Source organism: Erinaceus europaeus, chromosome 21, assembly GCF_950295315.1.
Source record: "Erinaceus europaeus chromosome 21, mEriEur2.1, whole genome shotgun sequence".
Taxonomy (NCBI): domain Eukaryota; kingdom Metazoa; phylum Chordata; class Mammalia; order Eulipotyphla; family Erinaceidae; genus Erinaceus; species Erinaceus europaeus.
The window spans coordinates 2,570,007-2,591,682 of NC_080182.1; the positions used below are offsets into that span (position 1 = coordinate 2,570,007).

At 52.1% G+C, this 21,676-nt stretch overlaps 1 protein-coding gene across 2 annotated transcripts in view; it reads right to left on the bottom strand.

Annotated features, from left to right (window-relative positions):
* Positions 1–21,676, bottom strand: part of UROC1 (urocanate hydratase 1) — a 51,625-nt gene that overhangs the window by 27,777 nt on the left and 2,172 nt on the right. Inside the window, exons 2-11 of one of the 2 annotated variants that reach the window (XM_060180257.1) lie at positions 16,903–17,052; positions 11,116–11,246; positions 10,430–10,523; positions 9,010–9,069; positions 8,286–8,414; positions 8,147–8,208; positions 6,740–6,806; positions 6,510–6,653; positions 3,379–3,467; positions 519–581 (exon numbers count right to left, since the gene is read on the bottom strand). In XM_060180257.1, coding sequence (XP_060036240.1) covers positions 519–581; positions 3,379–3,467; positions 6,510–6,653; positions 6,740–6,806; positions 8,147–8,208; positions 8,286–8,414; positions 9,010–9,069; positions 10,430–10,523; positions 11,116–11,246; positions 16,903–17,052 — 989 coding nt within the window. The remainder of the gene's footprint in view (positions 1–518; positions 582–3,378; positions 3,468–6,509; positions 6,654–6,739; positions 6,807–8,146; positions 8,209–8,285; positions 8,415–9,009; positions 9,070–10,429; positions 10,524–11,115; positions 11,247–16,902; positions 17,053–21,676) is intronic. The other variant, XM_060180258.1, reaches the window with a different exon arrangement.

Genomic DNA, 21,676 nt, shown 5'->3' on the forward strand with positions numbered 1-21,676 from the left:
AACAACAGATGAGTGGCTGAGCAAGTTGTGGTCTATATACACAATGGAATACTACTCAGCTGTAAAAAATGGTGACTTCACCGTTTTCAGCCGATCTTGGATGGACCTTGAAAAAATCAAGTTGAGTGAAATAAGTCAGAAACAGAAGGATGAATATGGGATGATCTCACTCTCAGGCCGAAGTTGAAAAACAAGATCAGAAAAGAAAACACAAGTAGAACCTGAAATGGAATTGGCGTATTCCACCCAAGTAAAAGACTGTGGGGTGGGTGGGTGGGGAGAATACAGGTCCATGAAGGATGATAAGTGACATAGTGGGGGCTGTATTGTTAAATGGGAAACTGGGGAATGTTATGCATGTACAAACTATTGTATTTATTGTTGAATGTAAAACATTAATTCCCCAATAAAGAAATAAATTTTTAAAGAAATGTTAAAATTGGGGGCTTCCAGAGTGTGTTTGAAGCTTTGTGTCCCAGGAACAGCCCAAGGCTGTCAGTCCCCTGGCCCCTACTCACCAAAGATCCACCACATTGCCATGGTAACCAAGGCTGAGCACTTCCTTCTTCTTCTTGGCTTCCCTAGAAGGGCCCAGAGCAAGACAGATAGGAGTCACACCTGCCCACGCCACCCACCCCACTGACGCATGGGGCAGCACTGCCTGGCAAGAATGCAGAACACCCAGGAGACCACAGCAAGCACTGTGCCAGGCCCAGGTGCAGGGACCCAGGAGGCCCATCCCTAGGGGATGCGGAACCAAGCAGATGCAAATGCGAGGGGTGGAGGAATTAGAGCCCCTGTCATTAGAACACTGACTGGCATCTTTCTAGAATGGACTCAAGGTGATCCTAACATTGTACCAGTCACTTGAAGGCATCATGTTAAGTAAGATCAGCCAGAAAGAGAAGGAAGCAGATAAAATGATCTTGTTCATGCACAGAACCTGAGAAATAAGAACAGAAGGGGAAGCCCAAAGCAGAACTTGGACTGAGTTTGGTGTATTGCACAAAAGCAAAGGACTCTGGGTTGGGCATAGGTGGGGAGGACTTTCATGTGCTGGTGCTTAATGGTGGAAAGGGACTTAGGCTGGGGCAAGAGTGTTTGGCAGACACCTATCATGGTGAAATAAGAAATTTTATCCCTGTGTCAACAACTATACTTACTGTAAACCACAAACTGCCCCCTCTCCCCAAGAGAACAAAAAAGTTGCTAAAGACGATAGAGCATGGTCTTGAATGCTTGAGGCCCTGTATTGGGTCTCTGGCACGCCACAGGCCAGAGTGGAACTCTGCCCTCTCTGCGTCTTTCTTTCTTGTGAAACAAATAAAACAAATCTATATTATTTATTTATCTTAAATAAATAATACAAATATTTACATTATTTATTTATTTGTACTTATTGATTGACGGGGAAGAAAGGGCGAGAGAACCAGAGTATCACTGTGGTCTATGTGGTGTTGGGGTTTGAACTCAGGACCTCATGCTTGTGAGTGCAATGCTACCCACTGCACCACCTCTCCTTGACAGGAGAAGACTCACCAAGCAACAAAGACTGGGGTGGAGGAGGTGGCACCCTGAGGGGCCAGTGGGAAGTCTGGGACCCCTGGAATCTCATTCCTTTCCCATCTGTGGTCTCTGCAGCTCAGGGAGCAGAGATGTGAGGAGACAGACTGCTGAAGCAGATGGAGTGGAACTCATTTGGGTTTGAGTGAAAGTAGGAACGAAGCTGGCCCAGGCTGTGTGTGAGTGACGACAAGAGGGAGGACATGGTTACGCAGAGATGACGGCAGTATCAGAGTGGCTAGAAGTGTGCGTGTGGATGTGCAGCCGTGGGAGAGAGCTTCTTTGCATGCCTTTGTGAGTGTGTCAGTGTGTGTGCGCCTGTGTGACTGTGCTACATGTATGCAGGGCTGAGAGTTATACCGTGGGAGCGTATGCTTGTGTGTGAGGGAGTATGTGGGAGTGTATGTATGTGCGTGTGTGTGCCCACATGCCAGTGTGTGTTCAGGATGGCAAACAGCATCAACAGGGACAGAAGCTGGAGGAGGATGGCCCTTTGATGCTACACTAGAGGGGTGGAGTTTCTCCTATAATTAGAAAAGTTATTTGAGTTCTAAGCAGTGGTGCAATGTGGTAGTTTAGAGGCACAACTGGTATTTTACAAAGGTCTCTGTCAAAAATAGTGGCCAGCCTTGGTGAAGGGACAGGTCCTCAAACTCTGTGTGTATGTGGACATTCTCCTTTGAGTCCCCTTACAAAGCATCCTGGAGGGTCAACAGCCATTCAGGTTGAGAACCACCTCACTGAAGCATTGCCCTGGCCAGGCTCGGCTCTGCAAAGAGTTCCACTGATGCTTCAAAAATGATATCTTATCCTGAGCTCTCTGGACAGACATCTGCCCCCACTCCCCCAAGAAAAATGTCCCAACACAGGAGGCCCCACACTCGTAGAATCTGTGACATTAGAGCGGAGGCAGGCTGACTAACACCGAGCTTGGCAGTCATGAGGAGGAATAGAATGGTCTCTTTGGTGCAGCAGACTTGATGAGCACCCACTATATACTGGGTTCTGAGCTGGGCTAGGAGGCTACCAGTACTCAGGGCACGTTCTCTGCAAAACCGTGTCTGAGTGGGGGATGCCAAGAGGATGGTTGGAGAATAATCCACTCAGGGCTGGGTGGTGGTGTGCCTGGTTGAGAGCAAATGTTAGTGTGCAAGGACCCAGGTTTGAGCCCCCAGTCCCCACCTGCAGGGGAAAAGCTTTGTGAATGGTGAAGCAGGGCTGCAGGTGTCTCTGTCTTATTCCCTCTCTATCATCCCCTTCCCTCTGCATTTCTGGCTGTCTCTGTCAATCAATGAATAAAGATAATAAAAAAAAACAATAATCCATGGGAGTCGGGCTGTAGTGCAGCGGGTTAAGCGCAGGTGGCGCAAAGCACAAGGACCGGCATAAGGATCCCGGTTCGAACCCCGGCTCCCCACCTGCAGGGGAGTCGCTTCACAGGCGGTGAAGCAGGTCTGCAGGTGTCTATCTTTCTCTCCCCCTCTCTGTCTTCCCCTCCTCTCTCCGTTTCTCTCTGTCCTATCCAACGACGACAACAACAATAATAACTACAACAATAAAACAACAAGGGCAACAAAAGGGAATAAATAAATAAAATATTTAAAAAAAACAATAATCCATTCAAACCAACTAAATGTCTGGCCATGGGGTATACAAAGCCATGGTTCCTCACAGCACTGAAGCAGGATGGCAGAAGCTCTCCCTGTGGTGTTTCTGTGGTACTGTCTCTGAGCAGTACCACACCCAGCTGTCAGAAGGGAATAGGCCACACCAGTGGCCCAACCTCAGGCCCACATCTGCGTGTCTGGACGCTACCTGAGTCTATGAATGCAGTGGTCCAGGCTGTCTGTCACCTCCATCAGCCAGCCTTGCTTGTGACGCTTCACGAGGGCCGCCTTATCCACCTGGAACAAGAGATGTGTGGTCACCCCCATCCAAACCAGCTGGAGTGTCTCACCCTCCACAAAGAAGTTGTCAGACCCCTTGACATTACCTGCCTTGTGAAATCATTTTTTTCAAATCTAATCAAAATACACATTACAAAAAAAAAAAAAAAACGATAACCTTAACCTATTTCTAGTATCGGGTTCAGTGGTATTACAAATACTCAGGTGGTGGCGGGGTAGTGGGCGTCCTGGTAGAGCACACACGTTAGCATACTGGGCGTCCTGGTAGAACACACACGTTAGCATAGTGGGCGTCCTGGTAGAGCACACACGTTAGCATACTGGGCGTCCTGGTAGAGCACACACGTTAGCATAGTGGGCGTCCTGGTAGAGCACACACGTTAGCATACTGGGCGTCCTGGTAGAGCACACACGTTAGCATAGTGGGCGTCCTGGTAGAGCACACACGTTAGCATAGTGGGCGTCCTGGTAGAGCACACACGTTAGCATACTGGGCGTCCTGGTAGAACACACACGTTAGCATAGTGGGCGTCCTGGTAGAGCACACACGTTAGCATACTGGGCGTCCTGGTAGAGCACACACGTTAGCATAGTGGGCGTCCTGGTAGAGCACACACGTTAGCATAGTGGGCGTCCTGGTAGAGCACACACGTTAGCATAGTGGGCGTCCTGGTAGAGCACACACGTTAGCATACTGGTCGTCCTGGTAGAGCACACACGTTAGCATACTGGGCGTCCTGGTAGAGCACACACGTTAGCATAGTGGGCGTCCTGGTAGAGCACACACGTTAGCATAGTGGACGTCCTGGTAGAGCACACACGTTAGCATGTGAGGGGACCTGAGCCCCACCTGCAGGCAGGGAGGAGTTCATGAGCGGTGGAGAACAGTGTTACAGGTGCGGTTCATCTCTCTCTCTCCCTGTTTCCCCCCATCCTCTTTGTTTTCTTCTCTGTCTTTATCACAAAAAAGTAAGGTAGAAAGAGAGGAAAAAATTAATGGTCACCACAAGTGATGGGGTTGTGCAGACACTAAGCCCCAGAGATAACCCTCGTGGCAGAAGAAAAAAAAAATGTGTGTGTGTGTGTATGTATGTGTGTATGTGTATGTGTGTATATGTGTGTATGTGTGTATGTGTCTCTGTGTATGTGTGTATATGTGTGTATATGTATGTGTGTATGTATGTGTATGTGTGTATATGTGTGTATGTGTGTGTCTCTCTGTGTGTATGTGTGTATGTGTGTATATGTGTGTATGTGTGTGTCTCTCTGTGTGTATGTGTGTATGTGTGTGTATGTGTGTGTATGTGTCTATGTGTATGTGTGTATGTGTGTGTCTGTGTCTGTGTGTATGTGTCTGTGTGTGTGAGTGTGTGTGTGTGTGTGTATGTGTCTGTGTGTCTGTGTGTATGTGTCTGTGTGTGTGAGTGTGTGTGTGTGTGTATATATGTGTATATATTTTTTCAGGTGGCTTTACAGTCATCGTCATCACCCGTTCCAAAACTCTTCTCAGTCTGAAATACTGTACCTCTTAAACACTAACACCCCATTTCTTCCCCCTCCAACCCTGGAAGATCCCATTCCTTTCCTTCTGTCTTTCTTTTTTATTCTTTCTTTCATTCTTTCTTTATCTCTTCATCTCTCTCTCTCTCGCTCCCTTTCTCCCTCACTTTCTTATTTATTTATTGGACAGAGACAGAGAAATTGAGATGGATAGAGGAGAAAAATGAAGAAACACCTGCAGACCAGCTTCACCACTCGTGAAGCTTCCCCCCACAGATGGGGATGGGGGTGCTTAGACCTGGGCCCTTACATATCGTGACATAGACACTCTGGGAGAGCCGCTGCCACCACCACCCCATTCTATTTTCTGTTCTCTATGATTTTGACCTCATGTAAGTGGAATCACACAATATTCAGAGGGGCACTGTGCTCAGCCCCAGGAGCTAAGTCCCATGCCCAAGCTAATCACAGCTATCCATTCGTGTATCTGATTCCCTCTGAGATAAGAACGTCCGTTTGATTCAGTACTGACCAGTAATGAAAAAGAAAGTTTCTGAGACACTGTCATCTTTTTTCTCCTTTTTCCTGCCTTGAATGTGATGGACAGGCTGGAGCTGGGGCAGCCAGCTTGTTTCCATGAGGGGGGGCCCAAGAAAATCTAGAGATGGTGACCCTGATATTCGCTGAGCTGCTGAAGCAAGTCAGTGTTGTTGGTTATGTAAGAGAGAGAAAAAAAAAAAAGTCCCTTTTTGTAGGTCAGTTTTCTGTCCCCTGCTGTCAAGTCTTAGCCATATAGTGAGCAGCAAATCAACGTGAGTCACGAAGGCTTCCTGACTCCAGCGCCTGGCATCTCCACTAAGCTCCGTCCCAGAGCCCTTCTCTCCTTCCTGCTTCCTTCCCTCTCCCTGGCACCATAAGAGAGAGACACATCCAACCATGGGTGGCATGGCTGTTGTCCCAACCTGACTGGACCGAGTGAGTTGGGGAGATACACGGCTTCTGGGTATTCACCCCAACACTGAGACTGGGGCCTCAAAGAGAAATCTGCACACCTACATTCAGAGCAGCACTGGACACAGTCGCAAAAACATGGAGCTAACCCAAGTGTACACAGTGTGATGTCTACACCTCCATTGACTCACTGTCCTCTGTCATATCCCAGCTCCATCCCGGGGAATTGGGGGGTGGCAGTGGAAGAAGCAGTGCCCACATAAGGTCAGTTTGGCGGGAGAGACTCAGAGACAGAGACAGAGACAGACACAAACATGATAGACTGCCCTACTGTCCATGGAACGGCCCCAGCTGGTGCTGTCCATGGTGTTCCCGTGTGGTGCTGGGGCTCAAGGCATGAGCACTAACCACTGAACTATCTCCCAGCCCAGGAAAGGGAGCTCTGAAAGCTAAACCCACACACTCTGAGAAGACAAACATGGAGGCATTTACAGGGAGGACCAGGTAAGAGGAAGGAGGAGTGAGTGTGGCTGGGGAGGCTCAGAAGGGGTGGTAGGGGCCGCAGACTCGGCACCTACACGAGCTCACCTCTGCTATCACTCCGATGCAGCCCACGATGACAGCAGCCTTAGCCTGGGCGCCGCTCATCCCACCCAGTCCTGAGGTGACAAACACCTTCCCCGCCAGGTCCTCTAGGCCCAGGTAGCGCCGGCCGGCATTCAACATGGTGAGCTGTGGGGAGGGACGGCAGATGCGGGCTACCCGGTCCCTACTCAGTCACCTCTCGTCCCCCCAAAAGACGTGGCCCCATCTCTCACCACTGTGCCGTGGACGATTCCTTGTGGGCCGATGTAGCAGTAGCTCCCCGCTGTCATCTGGCCATACCTGACCACACAGAAGGCACACCCGTGTCCAGTGCCAGCTGGGCAGCTCCCAGCACCCACGGCAGCTGGGCAACAGTTCATTTTCACCACCTCAAAATGCATGCATGCAGCTCGGACTAAAGGGAGGCCTGGGGAGATCGCTCAGTGATAAGAGCACAGGACTTGTATGCCCGAGGCCCCAGGCTTGATCCTTAGCACCACACCTAGCAGACCTGAGCAGTGCTTTGGTTCCTCTATCCCGTAAACATGCAGTAAGTGGGCTGGACAGTGGTGCTCCCAGTAGAGAGCACACATTTCCCAGGTCCTGCCCCTGACACCACCTGCAGGGAGAGAAGCTTCGCTAGTGGTGAAACAGGGCTGCAGGTGAGTGCCTTTCTCCCTCTCTATCATCCTCTTCTCTCTCATTTTCTCTCTGTATGCAAGGAAGGAAGGGAGGGAGGGAGGGAGGAAGGAAGGAAGGGGGAAGGAGAAAGATTTCAGCACAGAACATGTGTCTGTTTCATAAACATTTTGATGACAGTTTTTCTTTTGCCCACGGACAGGAATTTGTCAGGATTCACGGAACAGTGGGTCCACGGTACACACACTTGATTCGATGTACATTTCACCACAAAAGTAAATAAATATTGTGTGCCAAGCGATTATATTTGCAGTTTAGATAGAAATCTGTAATAAACTGCTGGGCAGATGGAGAAAGGGACAAAGCAAGAGGCAGATAGATGATAGGTAGGCTGAGAGATGGACAAACAGACAGGATGCCTAGTAAGGTGAGTTCACTAAACATCAGTAACAGAATTTTGATGATACTCCTTTTTTTTTTTTTATTCCAGTATGTTTGAAATGGTTCATAATAAAATGCACAGGGGAAAAGGATTCACATTTTGCATTTGGTGCCAGAGAGAGTCCACTGATTAGGGCAGAATTGCCACAGTGCCAGTGTGTGACCCAGGGTTGGACCCCAGCACCACATGTGAGATGCTATGGGAGGAGGGAAGCTCTGGTAGTGCAGTGTTTCCCCCACTCCATCTATCAATCTGTCTCTCTACCTACCTACCTTTCAGTTATCTATCTGGCCTGGCACTCCTGGCACTGAAATTGCATTATGTGTGAGGCCCTGGCTACACTGAGTAACAGCTAACACTTCCGGCGTTAGTTCGGCCATATATAAACGCTGTAGGCACGGCCACAAACAGCTCAAGAGAATATGTCAAAACGAAATATAAATGGCATTATTCTGCCTTAACGTGCATTTCAAAATCACATTCAAAGCCACCACGTCATTCTATCCCGCAGCACGGCTGCGGCAAAATCACCTCACAGATACTGAGAAAAGCAACTCACATGGTGACGCCCAAGGCAAAAAGTTTTTCGTACTCGGCCCGGGAGGAGTAGTTGGGGATGACCTGGAAGAGAGGAGGGGGGTGTGGAGGGCTGGGTGGCACAGAGCCCTTGGGCATGGGCTGAGAAGGCAGGCACCCACCATGCCGTTGGTGATCACCAGCCGGGGGGCGGCCGGGCTGCTGGGGAAGAGGCCCAGGGGGTGACCACTGTACATGACCAGGGTCTGTTCCTCCGTCATCTGTGCCAGGTAGGCCATCGTCAGCCAGAACTGCAGAGAAGAACAAAGCATGGGGTGCATTCCAAGTGGGGGGCCTCCTACTGTGCCCCCAAGCCACTGCCCAGACCTGGAGAGCTCCCCCAGCTCCCAGCAGCTCCCCTCCAGGGCCCCATCCTTCCAGGCCTCCCCTGTGCTCCTGCCCACCCCATAAAAGGCCAGCTCTGGGAGTCGGGCGGTAACGCAGCGGGTTAAGTGCACGTGGCACAAAGCCCAAGGACCGGCGTAAGGAACCCGGTTCAAGCCCCCGGCTCCCCACCTGCAGGGGAGTCGCTTCACAGGTGGTGAAGCAGGTCTGCAGGTGTCTTTCTCTCCCCCTCTCTGTCTGCCCCTCCTCTCTCCATTTCTCTCTGTCCTATCCAACAACAACGACATCAATAACTACAACAATAAAACAACAAGGGCAACAAAAGGGAATAAATAAATAAAAAGGCCAGCTTTGCCCACCATCAGGGCTCCCAACACCCACAATTAGTTTCCAGTGGTGGCATTTCAGGTAGAAGGACCTGAGCCCTAAAAATGAGCCACAGATGAAGGTGACAGGATAGGCCCGGGCCTGAGGGGCAGGAGGACCCAGAAATTGGTGTACCTGTGCCCAGTTGCTGAACACCTGTCCGTTTCCTCCGTATGTCACAAGCTCCTGGGGAAACTAGAGAAGACACAGCATCATCTAAGATGGGTACCTGGGACAGGGAGGAGAGGGGTACCCTTCTGCACTGGGTACATGGGGCAAGGTGGCTGACGGCCCTTGAATATAGGGGGCACAGGTCAGGGACACTGGCCCATCTGTGACCAGCTGAAGCCAGAGCCTGGGGTAACTCAGCTTGGGGTGAAGGCCAAGGGCCCCTGTGCAACCACATTCTGAGGTCAGGGGCAGAGCGGAGAAGCCTTATCACATAGTGGGGTGATCAAATCTAGGAGCACTGCACCCTCAAGCATCACACTGCCCAATCGCTCTGTCCTTTCTCCAATGTGATGTACAGACTGAGTCTCCCAGGATGCCCAGGGCATGGCCAGACCATCATGGACCTTGAGTGGCTCTCATACTGAAGCCACAAGTGCCATAAGATGAAACACACACCCTCATTTCAAAGACGTTGGGAGAAGAGATTGCAGAAACAGCTCTGTAACTTCTATAGTGCCTCCATGCCAAATAATAATAATAACCAATACGGGATACATTGCTACCAGTCAGTGTCATATGGAATTAAATGTTTCCTTTGACTTTCCATGTGGCTGTTGGGAAAATGTCAGTGACACATTGGGATGGATCTCTGCACCAACACTGATGTCCTGGATTAGTGCTGGGCTGTAGTCACTCAGATGCACTGGGGGACCGGGGAGAGGGGCATGTGGGTCTTTTCTAGCTGGTCTTTACCACTTCCTGTGACTCCAGAACTTTTTTTTTTTTTTTTTGTTCTTTTGGGTGCCAGTGGGGTCTCATGTATGCGTGACTTTGTGGAACCATGGCTAACATTTTTTCATTCTTTTTATTTCAGAGAGTGGAGGAGAAACACCACAGCACTACTCTGCCATCTACAGGGCTTCCCCTGGTGCTATCCACGGTGTTCCTATGTAGACTTGAACCCTGGTCCTTGTGCACAGTAAAGCATGCACTCTACCACGTTAGCTACCTTCCAGCTTGTAGAATTCTTTTTATTTAAATTGCCACCAGGGTTATCACTGGGGCTCAGTGCCAACACTATGAATCCACAGTTCTGGGTGGCCTTTCTCCCCCCCTTTTTTTCTATTTTATTTTCATAGGACAGAGAGAAATTAAGAGGGGCAGGGGAGGTAGAGAGGGAAGAGAGGGGCTGCTCTTGAAGCATCCCCTCTGCAGGCGGGGAGAGGGAGCTCAAATCCAGATTCTTGTGTGCTTAGCTGAGTACACGACCACCCAGCCCCTTTTGCTTTCTAAAGAGAAAGTCTAAAAGCCTGACTGGCCTCCCTCACTCTACATTTCTTTTTGGCCAGGGCTGGACCCCTGCCTCAGCTTCCCTGATTGTCACCTGGGCCACGGCAGGGTCCAGGTTATTCATGATCATGTGCATGATGGCGGCAGCGGCTCGCATCCGGCACGGGTACTGCTGGATGGGGTAGGCCCTGTGGGGAGAGTCCAGGTGTGACAATGGGGACAGTGGGTACCAGGCCCCCTGCCTGCAAAACCCCGACTCCTGGGCTGGTCACAGAAATAACTGGGATGGGGGTGTTTGTCCCCTGCCCCATCTGGACCCACTTCCTCCCCATTCAGCAGGCTCCAAAGGGGAGAGGCGACATAAGTGGCACCTGCTTCCCAGAAGCCTCTGCTCCAGGCACAGCTGATGCACTCCCGGATACCAAATCACGCCAGGAGGCCACAGTGGAGATGAAGGCCCATGGGAAGAGGGACATTCCCAGGAGACAGGTCTGGGATTCCAGGAGATTCCAGGACAGTTGCTCTCAGAGTATGACCCCTGAGCAAGGCAGGAGAATCTGGGCCCTGTGAGATCCTCACCACTCACCAGATGAGGCCCACATGCCTCTTCTTGTTTATATACTTACTGATTTGCTTATTACGAATAAGAGGGGAAAATCAGGGCCACTCTGGCACATGTGATGCTGGAGACTGAACTCAGAACCTCTGCTGACTCTGGGGGGGCAGGTCATGACCTCCAGCAAGGCCACCCCCACCCTTGGGCCCCATTGAAGCACCCACCTCATTTCAATGCTGGGGCTGAAGCGGTACATGTAGATGTGCCCGTACCGTCGCAGCTCCTGGGCGAACTCGGGGGCCAGCACCTTCTGGACATCTGGGGGGAAGTAGCGCAGAGCATTCCTCAGGGCCAGCTGTAAGGGGAGAGTCATGGGGGGTCGTGGGGGCCCCGGGACCCCAGGCCAGCCTCCTGAGGCTCCCATCCCGGGCCATTCCCTTTCTCCACGTGGTTTGGCCTCTGCTGCACTCAGAAATGCATGGTCCCACTGTCGGAGTGCCTAGTTCCTACTCCAGGCCCATCATGATTCCCATCCTCCCTTCATATAGGCAGATTGCTGGTTTGGTGCTAGGCAGAGATCACAGAAGGACCTGCTACCCTGAGGTTTGTGGAGAATGCAAGCTCAAGGGAGGTAAGGGAGACCTTTCAGCACACAGGACCCTCTGTAAGTGCAGGGGAAGTACCCTCCACCTGTTTCCAGCTTGGCACAGAGCCACCCAGCAGTGCACACCTGCAGCTCTGGGACTGACATCTCTCTGGATGGAAGGAAGGTCCAAGCAGAGTCTGAACCCAGGGACTGGAAGTCAAGAGAAAGAACAAGTGCTTCTCATCCAACCAGAGAAAGCAGCCCAGACTCACCTGTCCCTGTCATTCTTCCCCAGACATCCCCAGTGTTCCCGGGGCCTGTGCACTTACCCTCCATCAGCCTAACCCCTCCACCACCTCGCTTTCTCTTGGAGGGCACTGCCCACACGCAGGCCTCCATCCCACTGCTCCGTCCTCAGCCTGGCCTGCTGGATGCCCAGCCGCTCCTCCGCTTTGCTTCTCTCCCGAGCTTTCCACTTCCAGATACTCTAGGACTGGCTCCTTCCCTCACAATCTGTCCCTCTAGTCCCGGAAGGACCAATGTCCTCATAGTACCCTTTTAGGTCCTCTTCCTCCCAATTCCTAGGCTGGAGCCTCTGAGTCAGGGTGACATGGGAGGAGGGGCCTAGGGTGATGGCCAGGGGTCTGGGTGGATGATTAAGTCATTTATTCAAGGAGTCAGCTCTGGAAGCAAAGCATTTGGGGACCTGGGGAGATGACAAGTGGGGTGTAACAACTTAATTCATCCACCCACCCACTGTCTATTGAGGGGAGGGATGGTCTGAGGTTCAGAGGAGACTCTGAGCACCGGATGAGTCCTCAGCAGCACAGGAGAAGAGGGCCCCAGGGCACCTGCCCTAAGTCCAGGAGCCAGGAGCCCAGCCAGGCACGAGTGTCCTGGAGTCCAAGGGCAGGGGACCGAGGGCAGGGCTTGTCCATGGAATGAATGATGAGGGTCTGGATGACAAGCTGGAGATCAGATGACATGCAGGCCCACCCCAGGACTGAATGACAAAGCTATCACGGGGTTGGGGGAGGGTGATTCCGAAAGGAACAGAGGGCAAAAGTAGAAATCATCGGAAAGAAGACCAGTTCAGGGAGGGAAGGAGACTTGGAGAGCTTGCTGGCCACTCCCTCTCTGACTTTCTGATTCCCCAAGGAGGAGGAGCGCACAGTCTCTCCTCTGTGGGAACAACTGGTCAGAAATGAGCTTCTCTGGCAGGGGTTGGCTAGATAGCATATTGCTTGTGCAAAGAGACTCTCATGCCTTAGGCTCGGAAGTCCCAGGTTCAATCCCCAGTACCACCATAAACCAGAGCTGATCAGTGCTCTGGTAAAAAGAAAAAGGAATGAGCTTCTCCTTTAAGGAAGGTGTCTAGACAGGCGTGTCAGCCATGGACCTCAAGGTCTCAAGCACCAGGAGACATCAAGTTCCTGATGTGCCTTCCCATCAAGTCAGCGGCTTCCAGACACCCCACTTTGGGAACTGTTACGGGACAGCAAGGGGGAGAAAACATCCAGGGCTACAGGCAGCAGCTACAGGGTCAGCACCCCTGCACTAATGCCGGGCAAAGCAGTCCTGTACCCCTGCTGCAAAGGAGACATCCTACATCATGCCAGTCCATTGACATGATGTTCCCATGATGTTTATATGAACTTCACATGACGGCCACATAAAGTGTAGTTAGAAGTCAGGACAGAGGCCAAGGCAGCACATGTGGCCTTGGTCACTTTCTGTGTGAGTCAGGCCCCGACACAGAGCTCAGGCTTGAGTTTCCTTTCCTTTTTCTTTTTTTTCTTAAGGTAGTTTTTAAAAAATATTTATTTATTCTCTTTTGTTGCCCTTGTTTTATTGTTGTTGTTGTTGTTATTGGGTAGGACAGAGAGAAATGAAGACAGGAAGGAAAGACAGAGAGGGAGAGAGAAAGATAGACACCTGCAGACCTGCTTCACCGCTTGTGAAGCGACTCCCCTGCAGGTGGGGAGCTGGGGGCTCGAACCGGGATCCTTACACCGGTCTTTGCGCTTTGTGCCACGTGCGCTTAACCTGCTGCGCTACCGCCCGACTCCCTCCTTTCCTTTTTCTAAGGTACAGCTCCCAGCCAGACTTCACCCCAGAGAAAGAACATGAAAGGAAGCAGTTCTTGTCAACCCAGGTGGAATGTTCCACGACATAAACATTAGAGATGTGGGGGGTGGGAATCAGCGCCTCTCCCCTTTACCAGGTAAAGGATAGCAAAGAAGCAATGAGCGCTGCATCCTATTGATAAGCTTTTGTATGGGAAGGAAAATATATGTGTAAATGAAAGAAGACAGTCTACTAAGTGGGGGGGGGGGAGAGGGCTGCGTGTCGTATATCCAAGAAAGGGTTAATAACCAAGCTCTGTGGGAAACTCAACCCAACAAGACACTAAGCTACGCAAATTAAAAAAAGGGTTGAAGATCTCAAGAGAGGCTTCTCTGAAGGAGACATACAGAGGACCAGCCAACGCGTAGAGAGGTCATAGGTTCCTTGGTCATCACTGATCACTAGGGGAAAGCAAATCAGAATCACACTGAAGGGGCCAGGTGGTGGTGCCCCTAGTTAAGCACCTACATTACAGAGTCACCCTGAGATGGCACCTCACACCCCTGTGAATGATTGATTCTGAAAGGAACACTGGGGCCCAGGAGGTGGCTCAGCAGGTAGGTACACACGTCACCACAGGCCAGGCCCTGGGTTTGGTCCCTGCCACCACACAAGAGCAGCAATGTCAGCACCTACAGTGTTCCTGAATGGCGGAGTGGCGCTCTGATGTCTCTCCTCTCCCTTTATTACTGAAGCAAGGACGTCTGCTTCAAAAAGAGCCAAGAGGGAGTCAGGTGGTAGGTAGCGCAGTGGGTTAAGCTCAGGTGGCGCAAAGCACAAGGACCGGCATAAGGATCCCGGTTCAAACCCCAGCTCCCCACCTGCAGGGGAGTCGCCTCACAGGCGGTGAAGCAGGTCTGCAGGTGTCTGTCTTTCTCTCCCCCTCTCTGTCTTCCTCTCCTCTCTCCATTTCTCTCTGTCCTATCCAACAACAACATCAGTAACAACAACAATAATAACTACAACAATAAAACAAGGGCAACAAAAGGAAATAAATAAATATTTATTTAAAAAAAAGAGCCAAGAATAAGGCATGTTTTACTTCATCCAAATAATTAATTTTTAAATTTTTAAATCATTATTTTTTAATTATTATTTTTTAATTAATTAAATGTTTTACTTCATCCGAAAATTCTATTTGGGGGCAGGTGGTGGTGCTCCCGGTTAAGCACACATATCACCAAATTCAATCTGGATACGATGCCCCATCCCCCATCACACTGATTTGGGGAAGTGAAGCAGAGAACTTAACACCGTGATAATATTTAACTTCCTTATTTCACTTATTTTTAATTTTCAAAGCTGGGGCCTGGAACCCTGGGTCTCTATGATTTCACTGCTCCAGGCTGCTTCCTCACTTTGACAGAGAGAGGGGCAGGGGGCTGGCAGCTGGCACACCTGGTAGGTGGAGCACACATGTTACTGTGCACAAGGGCCTGGGTTCAAATTCCTGGTCCCCAACCAAAGGGGAGAAACTTCATGAGTGGTGGGGAAATGTTGCTAGTCTCTCTCCTGTCTCCCTCTCTTTCTCCCCTTCCCGCTCAATTCTACCAAGTGAACTAGAGAAAGAAGCAGAGAGAGGGGCAGACGCTATTTCTGATTGTTTCCCAGGTCCCAGAGGATCAAAAGTTGGTGCTGGCAGCCAGTCAGCTACGTGAGTCCCTCCTACAGCTCAACCCCCAGGCCTGGGCCACACACAGGCTCCATGTTCTTCAAGCAACTTTAACCTGGGTGCTAGACCAGCACTCAGACGCCAGTCACCTGAGATGGGGTCCTGAGTCCTCTTGGCCAAAGGTCAAGCCTTGGCTCCCTGGAGGAGGAGGCCAACATTGGGGGGGGCATCAACCTCTGCTCTGACCTTGCTGGGCTCAACCCCCAGCAAGCTTCTACCCACCGGGGACCCAGCCCCCACCCTTCCCTAGAGCCTCCTCAATTAGCCCCCTGCCCCTGAGCAGCCCCAAACTCAGTGCCACCCCCCCTCACTTATGCCCATCCCCTGTACCCCCCGCTCCCTGTCCCTCCTTTGTGGGCTGTGCAGGGGACAGGAATCTGGAAGGCGGTCACCAGAGGGCATTTGAGGGCGCTTGGTGGGCTGGGGTGGCAGGACTCTCTCAGCCTTTGTGCTTATCTATCGTTTTTTTTTTTCCTCCAGGGTTATTGCTGGGCTCGGTGCCTGCACCATGAATCCACCGCTCCTGGAGGCCATTTTTTCCCCCTTTTGTTGCCCTTGTTGTTGTAGCCTCGTTGTGGTTATTATTATTACCATTGTTGATGTCGTTCGTTGTTGGATAGGACAGAGAGAAATGGAGAGAGGAGGGGAAGACAGAGAGGGGGAGAGAAAGACAGACACCTGCAGACCTGCTTCACTACCTGTGAAGCGACTCCCCTGCAGGTGGGGAGCCGGGGGCTCGAACCGGGATCCTTACGCCGGTCCCTGTGCTTTGCGCCACGTGCGCTTAACCCGCTGCGCCCCCCGCCCGACCCCCGCTTATCTATGTTTTATGTTTCACTCTGTTCCTGATGTTCTTAAGGGTAAAGCAGCAGTTTCTGGTTCACTTTGGGCTTCTCCCCAGCCCTGTGTGTAATTGCCTTCAGCAACTACCAGTCTGGGGGTCCTGCCTGCAGGTTCACACGTGGGGGTGCCCTGTCCTTGTCAGGATTCCAGTCACTCACTAGAAGATTCTGGGGGGGAGGGTTGGGCGGTAGCGCAGCGGGTTAAGCACAGGTGGCACAAAGCGCAGGGACCGGCGTAAGGATCCCGGTTCGAGCCCCCGGCTCCCCACCTGCAGGGGAGTCGCTTCACAGGCGGTGAAGTAGGTCTGCAGGTGTCTGTCTTTCTCTCCCCCTCTCTCTCTGTCTTCCCCTCCTCTCTCCATTTCTCTCTGTCCTATCCAACAATGACGACATCAACAATGGCAATAATGATAACCACAACGAGGCTACAACAAGGGCAACAAAAGGGGGAAAAAATGGCCTCCAGGAGCGGTGGATTCATGGTGCAGGCACCAAGCCCAGCAATAACCCTGGAGGCAAAAAAAAAAAAAAAAAAAAAAAAAGAAGAAGAAGATTCTGGGGAGAGAGACATACTGAAAACCAGCACTGGCCCATCAAGGGGTGACCACTCAAAGTGGGGGAGTACCTCACACCTTCACTCCTGCCAGAGGCAAACACAGCAACCCCCCACTTCTGGGCTGGGTGGCTGCCCAGAAGTCTCAGGGAGTCATTCTGTCCCGCATTCCCCTCCCTCCATCCAGCCAAAGGACAAAGGCCCCAGCAGGAATGCACCCCAACTCCTTACCTGTTCCTCTGCAGGGCTGAGGCCAGGGGTCCTGATGGGGGCATGAGGCACCCCAGCCCAGCGCCCTCGGTTCTCAGGGAGAGGCCGCAGGGGCAGGCCGGAGCACAGAGCTTGGAGGCTGGACATGTCTGGTGCTGGTGGAGGCCGGCACTGTGGGGAGGCCAGGGAGAGACTGAGCCAGGACCGCCTCCCCGCCCCTCATTGGGCCCAAGGCCTGTGGAGGAGCCATGTGGAGGCTGCAGGGTCAGTGGCCCCTGCCTGGTCACCTGCCCTGTTGACTTGGGGACAGCGGGTGGGAGTGGCAGAGTTTGGGGGAGCAGGGTCAGGCAGGGGGGATGGGGTCTCCAGGCCCTGCAAGTGAGATGCTGCCCTGGAGGGCTATATTTTCTTTCTTTTTTTTTTGCCTCCAGGGTTATTGCTGGGGCTGGGTGCCTGCACTACGAAACCACTGCTCCTGGAGGCCATTCCCCCCCCCCCCGCTTTGTTGCCCTTGTTGTCATCATTATTGTTGTTATCATTACTGTTGTTGTTGTTGGATAGGACAGAGAGAAATCGAGAGAGGAGGGGAGACTGAGAGGGGAGAGAGAAAGACAGACACCTGCAGACCTGCTTCACCACCTGTGAAGCGACTCCCCTGCAGGTGGGGAGCCGGGGGCTGGAACCGGGATCCTTACGCTGGTCCTTGTGCTTTGCACCACGTGCGCTTAACTCGCTGCGCTACCACCTGACCCCAGAGGGCTATATTTTCTAGGACAGTTTTGGGAGTGCTGGTAGGGCTTTAATACTGGGGTATGCTCTGAGAGCTCTTATGGGGGGGGGGCTGACTCCAAGAAGGCGAGCTAGGCGGCACTGAAGCTAGTGCCAAGTGGGGAATCTGTGTGCAAAGCAGGCAGCACCCCTTGACCTGCTCCTCCTCCCACACCCGTATGTTGGGGGAGCTGGGTGATGCATGTGGAAGAAACCCACCCAGCAGTAGGTGGGACACCTTCCTCCACCCCCCCCCCCCATTCCAGCCCTGCCAAGCCCTGCCAGAGACAGCCCTGCTGACAGCTCTGTGAGAAAGGGCTCCTCCCCGACCCTGTGCTGATGGGGAAACTGAGGCTGGGGCTCACTCTGAAGGCAGGAAGTGACTTCGCATCAATGCCAGCAGGCCCAGAGAAGTGACACATGGAGGTGTGACCCCAGCTCTGTCCTAGCGGCCTGGTGGCCTTGGGCCTTGTCCCAAGCTAAACAAGTGGGTGGTAAGTAACCACTCCTGCCTGGGCGGGAGGCCCAGGGCTGCGTTGTGTAAGCACCCGGGCTGCGGGGGGAGAGGGGGAAACAGCAGCTCACACCTCCCCCGCTGGCTCGTGGGCTCGTCAAAGACAGCTCCTGCATGTTTACCCCGAGCCTCCTCTGCCCTGTGGAGTTCACTGCCCCATTTCAGGGATGCAGAAACTGAGACCAGAGAGGTTGGTGTGACTTGCCCGGGGCCACACAGCCAGTCATGGACAGAACTAGGGTGCTGAGCCCAAGACTTCCTGCCAGTGGGGAGGCTGTCTGGAAGAGTAAACCCACAGAAACGCACTAGTGTCTGCTCACCGACATTCATCCATTTTTAAAAAATTATTACAAACAAGATGGGGGGGAAGGGAGAGAGACCACAGCACCAAAGCTTCCATCAATGTGGGGGCCAGCCTCGAACCTGGGTCACACAAAAGGCAAAGCAAGGCACTATGCAAGTGAGCTATTTGGGGGCTGATAACACCCACAGTCAGGTGAGAACCTAAGTGGGCAAGCCCAAACCCTCTCTGGATTGGTCAGTCACCACTGGGTGAACTTTCCACCAATCAGAACTGCACACTGACTGAGGGCTTCATTAGTATAAATGGGTCCAGCCCCACCCCTTTGGACCTCGTTTACATAAATGAGCCCGGCCCAACTCATACATATGCCTCTATAAGCCCACACCTCAGCTGCATTATTCTGGTTCCTTGCTCAAGGGTCTGCATTCCCCCAGGCTGTTCTGGAGCCTCAAGTAAGTACCGAATCAACAGTAAAAATACGAAAGCTGTAATTACTGAAGCTGCTAAGCTCAAGCTGTCACGCGGTTGCCATCCAGCATTTTCCCAGCCAACATACGCTTCTGTGAATCCAACCTTGATTGAACAAAACATTCTGGTGCTCCCAAATTTTAATTCACAGTCAAAATCAGTCAATAAAAATCCAAGCTAGGTGGTCCGGGAGGTGGCGCAGTGGATAAGGCATTGGATACCCAAGTGTGAGGTTCAGAGTTCAAGCCCCGGCAGCACATGTACCAGAGTGTCTGGCTCTTTCTCCCTCTCCCTCTCCCTCTCCCTCTCCCTCTCCCTCTCCCTCTCCCTCTCCCTCTCCCTCTCCATCTCTCTCTCTCTTTTTTAAATTGTTGCAGTTATTATTGCTGTTGTTGTTGTCATCGTTGTTGGATAGGACAGAGAGAAATGGAGAGAGGAGGAGAAGATAGTGTGTGGGAGAGAAAGACAGACACCTGCAGACCTGCTTCACCACCTGTGAAGCGACTCCCCTGCAGGTGGGGAGCTGGGGGAGCCAACGGGATCCTTAATCCGGTCATTGTGCTTAGCGCCATGTGTGCTTAACCCACTGCACTACCGCTCGACTCCCTCTTTCTCTATCTTCATGAATAAATAAATAAAATCTTTTAAAAATAATAAAATAAATAAATAAAAAGCCAAACTAGTAAGGAAGGCGGCCAGGCCCTGTAAGCTAACCCCGGTTCTCCTCAGGGCCTTGGGCTATGCCTCCTTGGGGCCTTCTCTCTCTGGCTCCTGGGGCGAAGGGGTCCTGTCACTCTTCATTAAGTGTCTGTCTGCCTTGGGGTTCCCCCTGCAGGTGCCTGTCCCAAAGGCCGTTCATGCCCTGACCATTCTCTCCTCCTAGCATCACCTAGCGGCCTAGCAGCCAGCACCGCGATAGCACCCAGTACTGCTACCTGGTGCCCTTAGGTCAGGTCTTGGCTCCCCTGCACCTCCAGGCACCGAGGACACCATACAGTCTAGCCATCCTGACCCCTCTGCCTTCAGACTAGAGCCTGGACCCAGAGACTGCCCCCAAGTCCCTCCCCAAAGCCTCTCGGCCCCTCCCTGCTGCCACTAGTCTGCACACTCTGCTCAGAGTAGCCCCCACAGTGACCTACACATCTGGGCAGTGACTCAGATTCCCTGGGAAGGATCTAGATTCCCCACTTACCTTTCTGCCCCATCTGTACCCTCCCCAGAGCATCCTGCAACCCCAGGCGTCCATGTGCTGTGTGGGGGTGGTCACTTCACCCCCTACCCACCCCCACTGAACCCCAGGTATGCAGGAGCTGACAGGGCCGGTCAGCTGGGGGGCCAGTCCCACCTGCCATCTGGGGCAGCAGTGTGAGAGCCCCAGAGGAAGCCACCCCCACTGTCTCCTCCAGTTCTTGACCCACAAATTCCTGAGCAGCATTAATTTGGTGTTACAAACACCAAATGCCAAGACCAGGGCAGCGAGCTACTTAACCAGACCTCCTGGGACATCACTGCAAGGCTGCCTTGCCTGAAAGCTTCCTCCCAGCTACCTGCACTGTCCTCCTGGGGACAGTCACATCCCTGCTCAGGTCACCCCCACCTGAGGCCTGTCCCGTACTCCATGCAAACTCAGGCTTCCTACCCCTTCACCCAACGCTATTTTCTTCGTGGTGTCTGTCATATTATGTATTTATTGCTATTTCCCCCTCCCCAATCCAGAAAGTCTGCAGGGTAGAGAACATAGCTGTCCTGTGTTCTCCACTGTATCCTCAGCAGAGGGGGTAGTCAGTATCTGTTGAGTGAGTGAATGGATGTGGAAGGGTGGGAGGATGCAGAGTGTGTCTTCTCCTGGAAGCCCAAAGCCCTGAACCTCTGGCCAGGAATATTTACCCTACCTCCCCAGGTTACCAGACCCTCTACTCCCAAGGAGCTCCAGGGCTAGCCTCCCCAGGGACATTTCAGGAGGAACGTAGTCCAATATGTTATTCTTAACTTTAACCACCATGTGGCAGCACAGGAGGCCAAGACTCCTGCCCGTTGACTCGGTTGCAGGGAATGTGACTTGACAGAGAATGCAAGTCTAGGGAATGTCAGTGAACATTAGACTCAAGGTGCAGGAGACCAGAATTCCTAGGTTACAGGTCCAGAGCAGCAGAACTGGGGATAAGCTCTCATTTATAGGAATCTGGTTCCTAGGAATCATTGGTCGTCCCCCCCCCCCACCTCTTTTATTTACTAGGACAGAGAGAAGTCAAGAGGAAGAGGGAGATAGACAGGGAGAGAGAAAGAGAGGCACCTGCAGCCCTGCTTCACTGCTCCTGAAGCCTCCCCCACTGCAGGTGGAGACCAGGCTTTTGCTAGGCTGACAAGACCAGTGAAGCCTTCCCCGCCCACATCCCCCAAGACTTAGGACATTTGCAGGTGCAAAAACTAGCAGCCAGCTTCTGAATACCAAAAGAAATGGCTTCCGCATCAAGCAATTGAATAAGAGATAACTGAGCAGGACAAAAGTTTGCCCCTGATGCCAGGGTGGCCTGGAACACACTTCCATTAGTCTCAGCTTTGAGGTAGATGACTCCTTTTGACTGTCCACCCTCCTCTTTGTGATTATTTCTCAACTTGTTTATCCCAATAAACTTTATAAAACCTTTGCTGCTGCCTTATTCTCTCTCCCAGATCCCTTGTGCGTCACTAGACATTAGAAGGCAAAAATACGTCTTCACTGGGGGACTGAACCCTGGTCC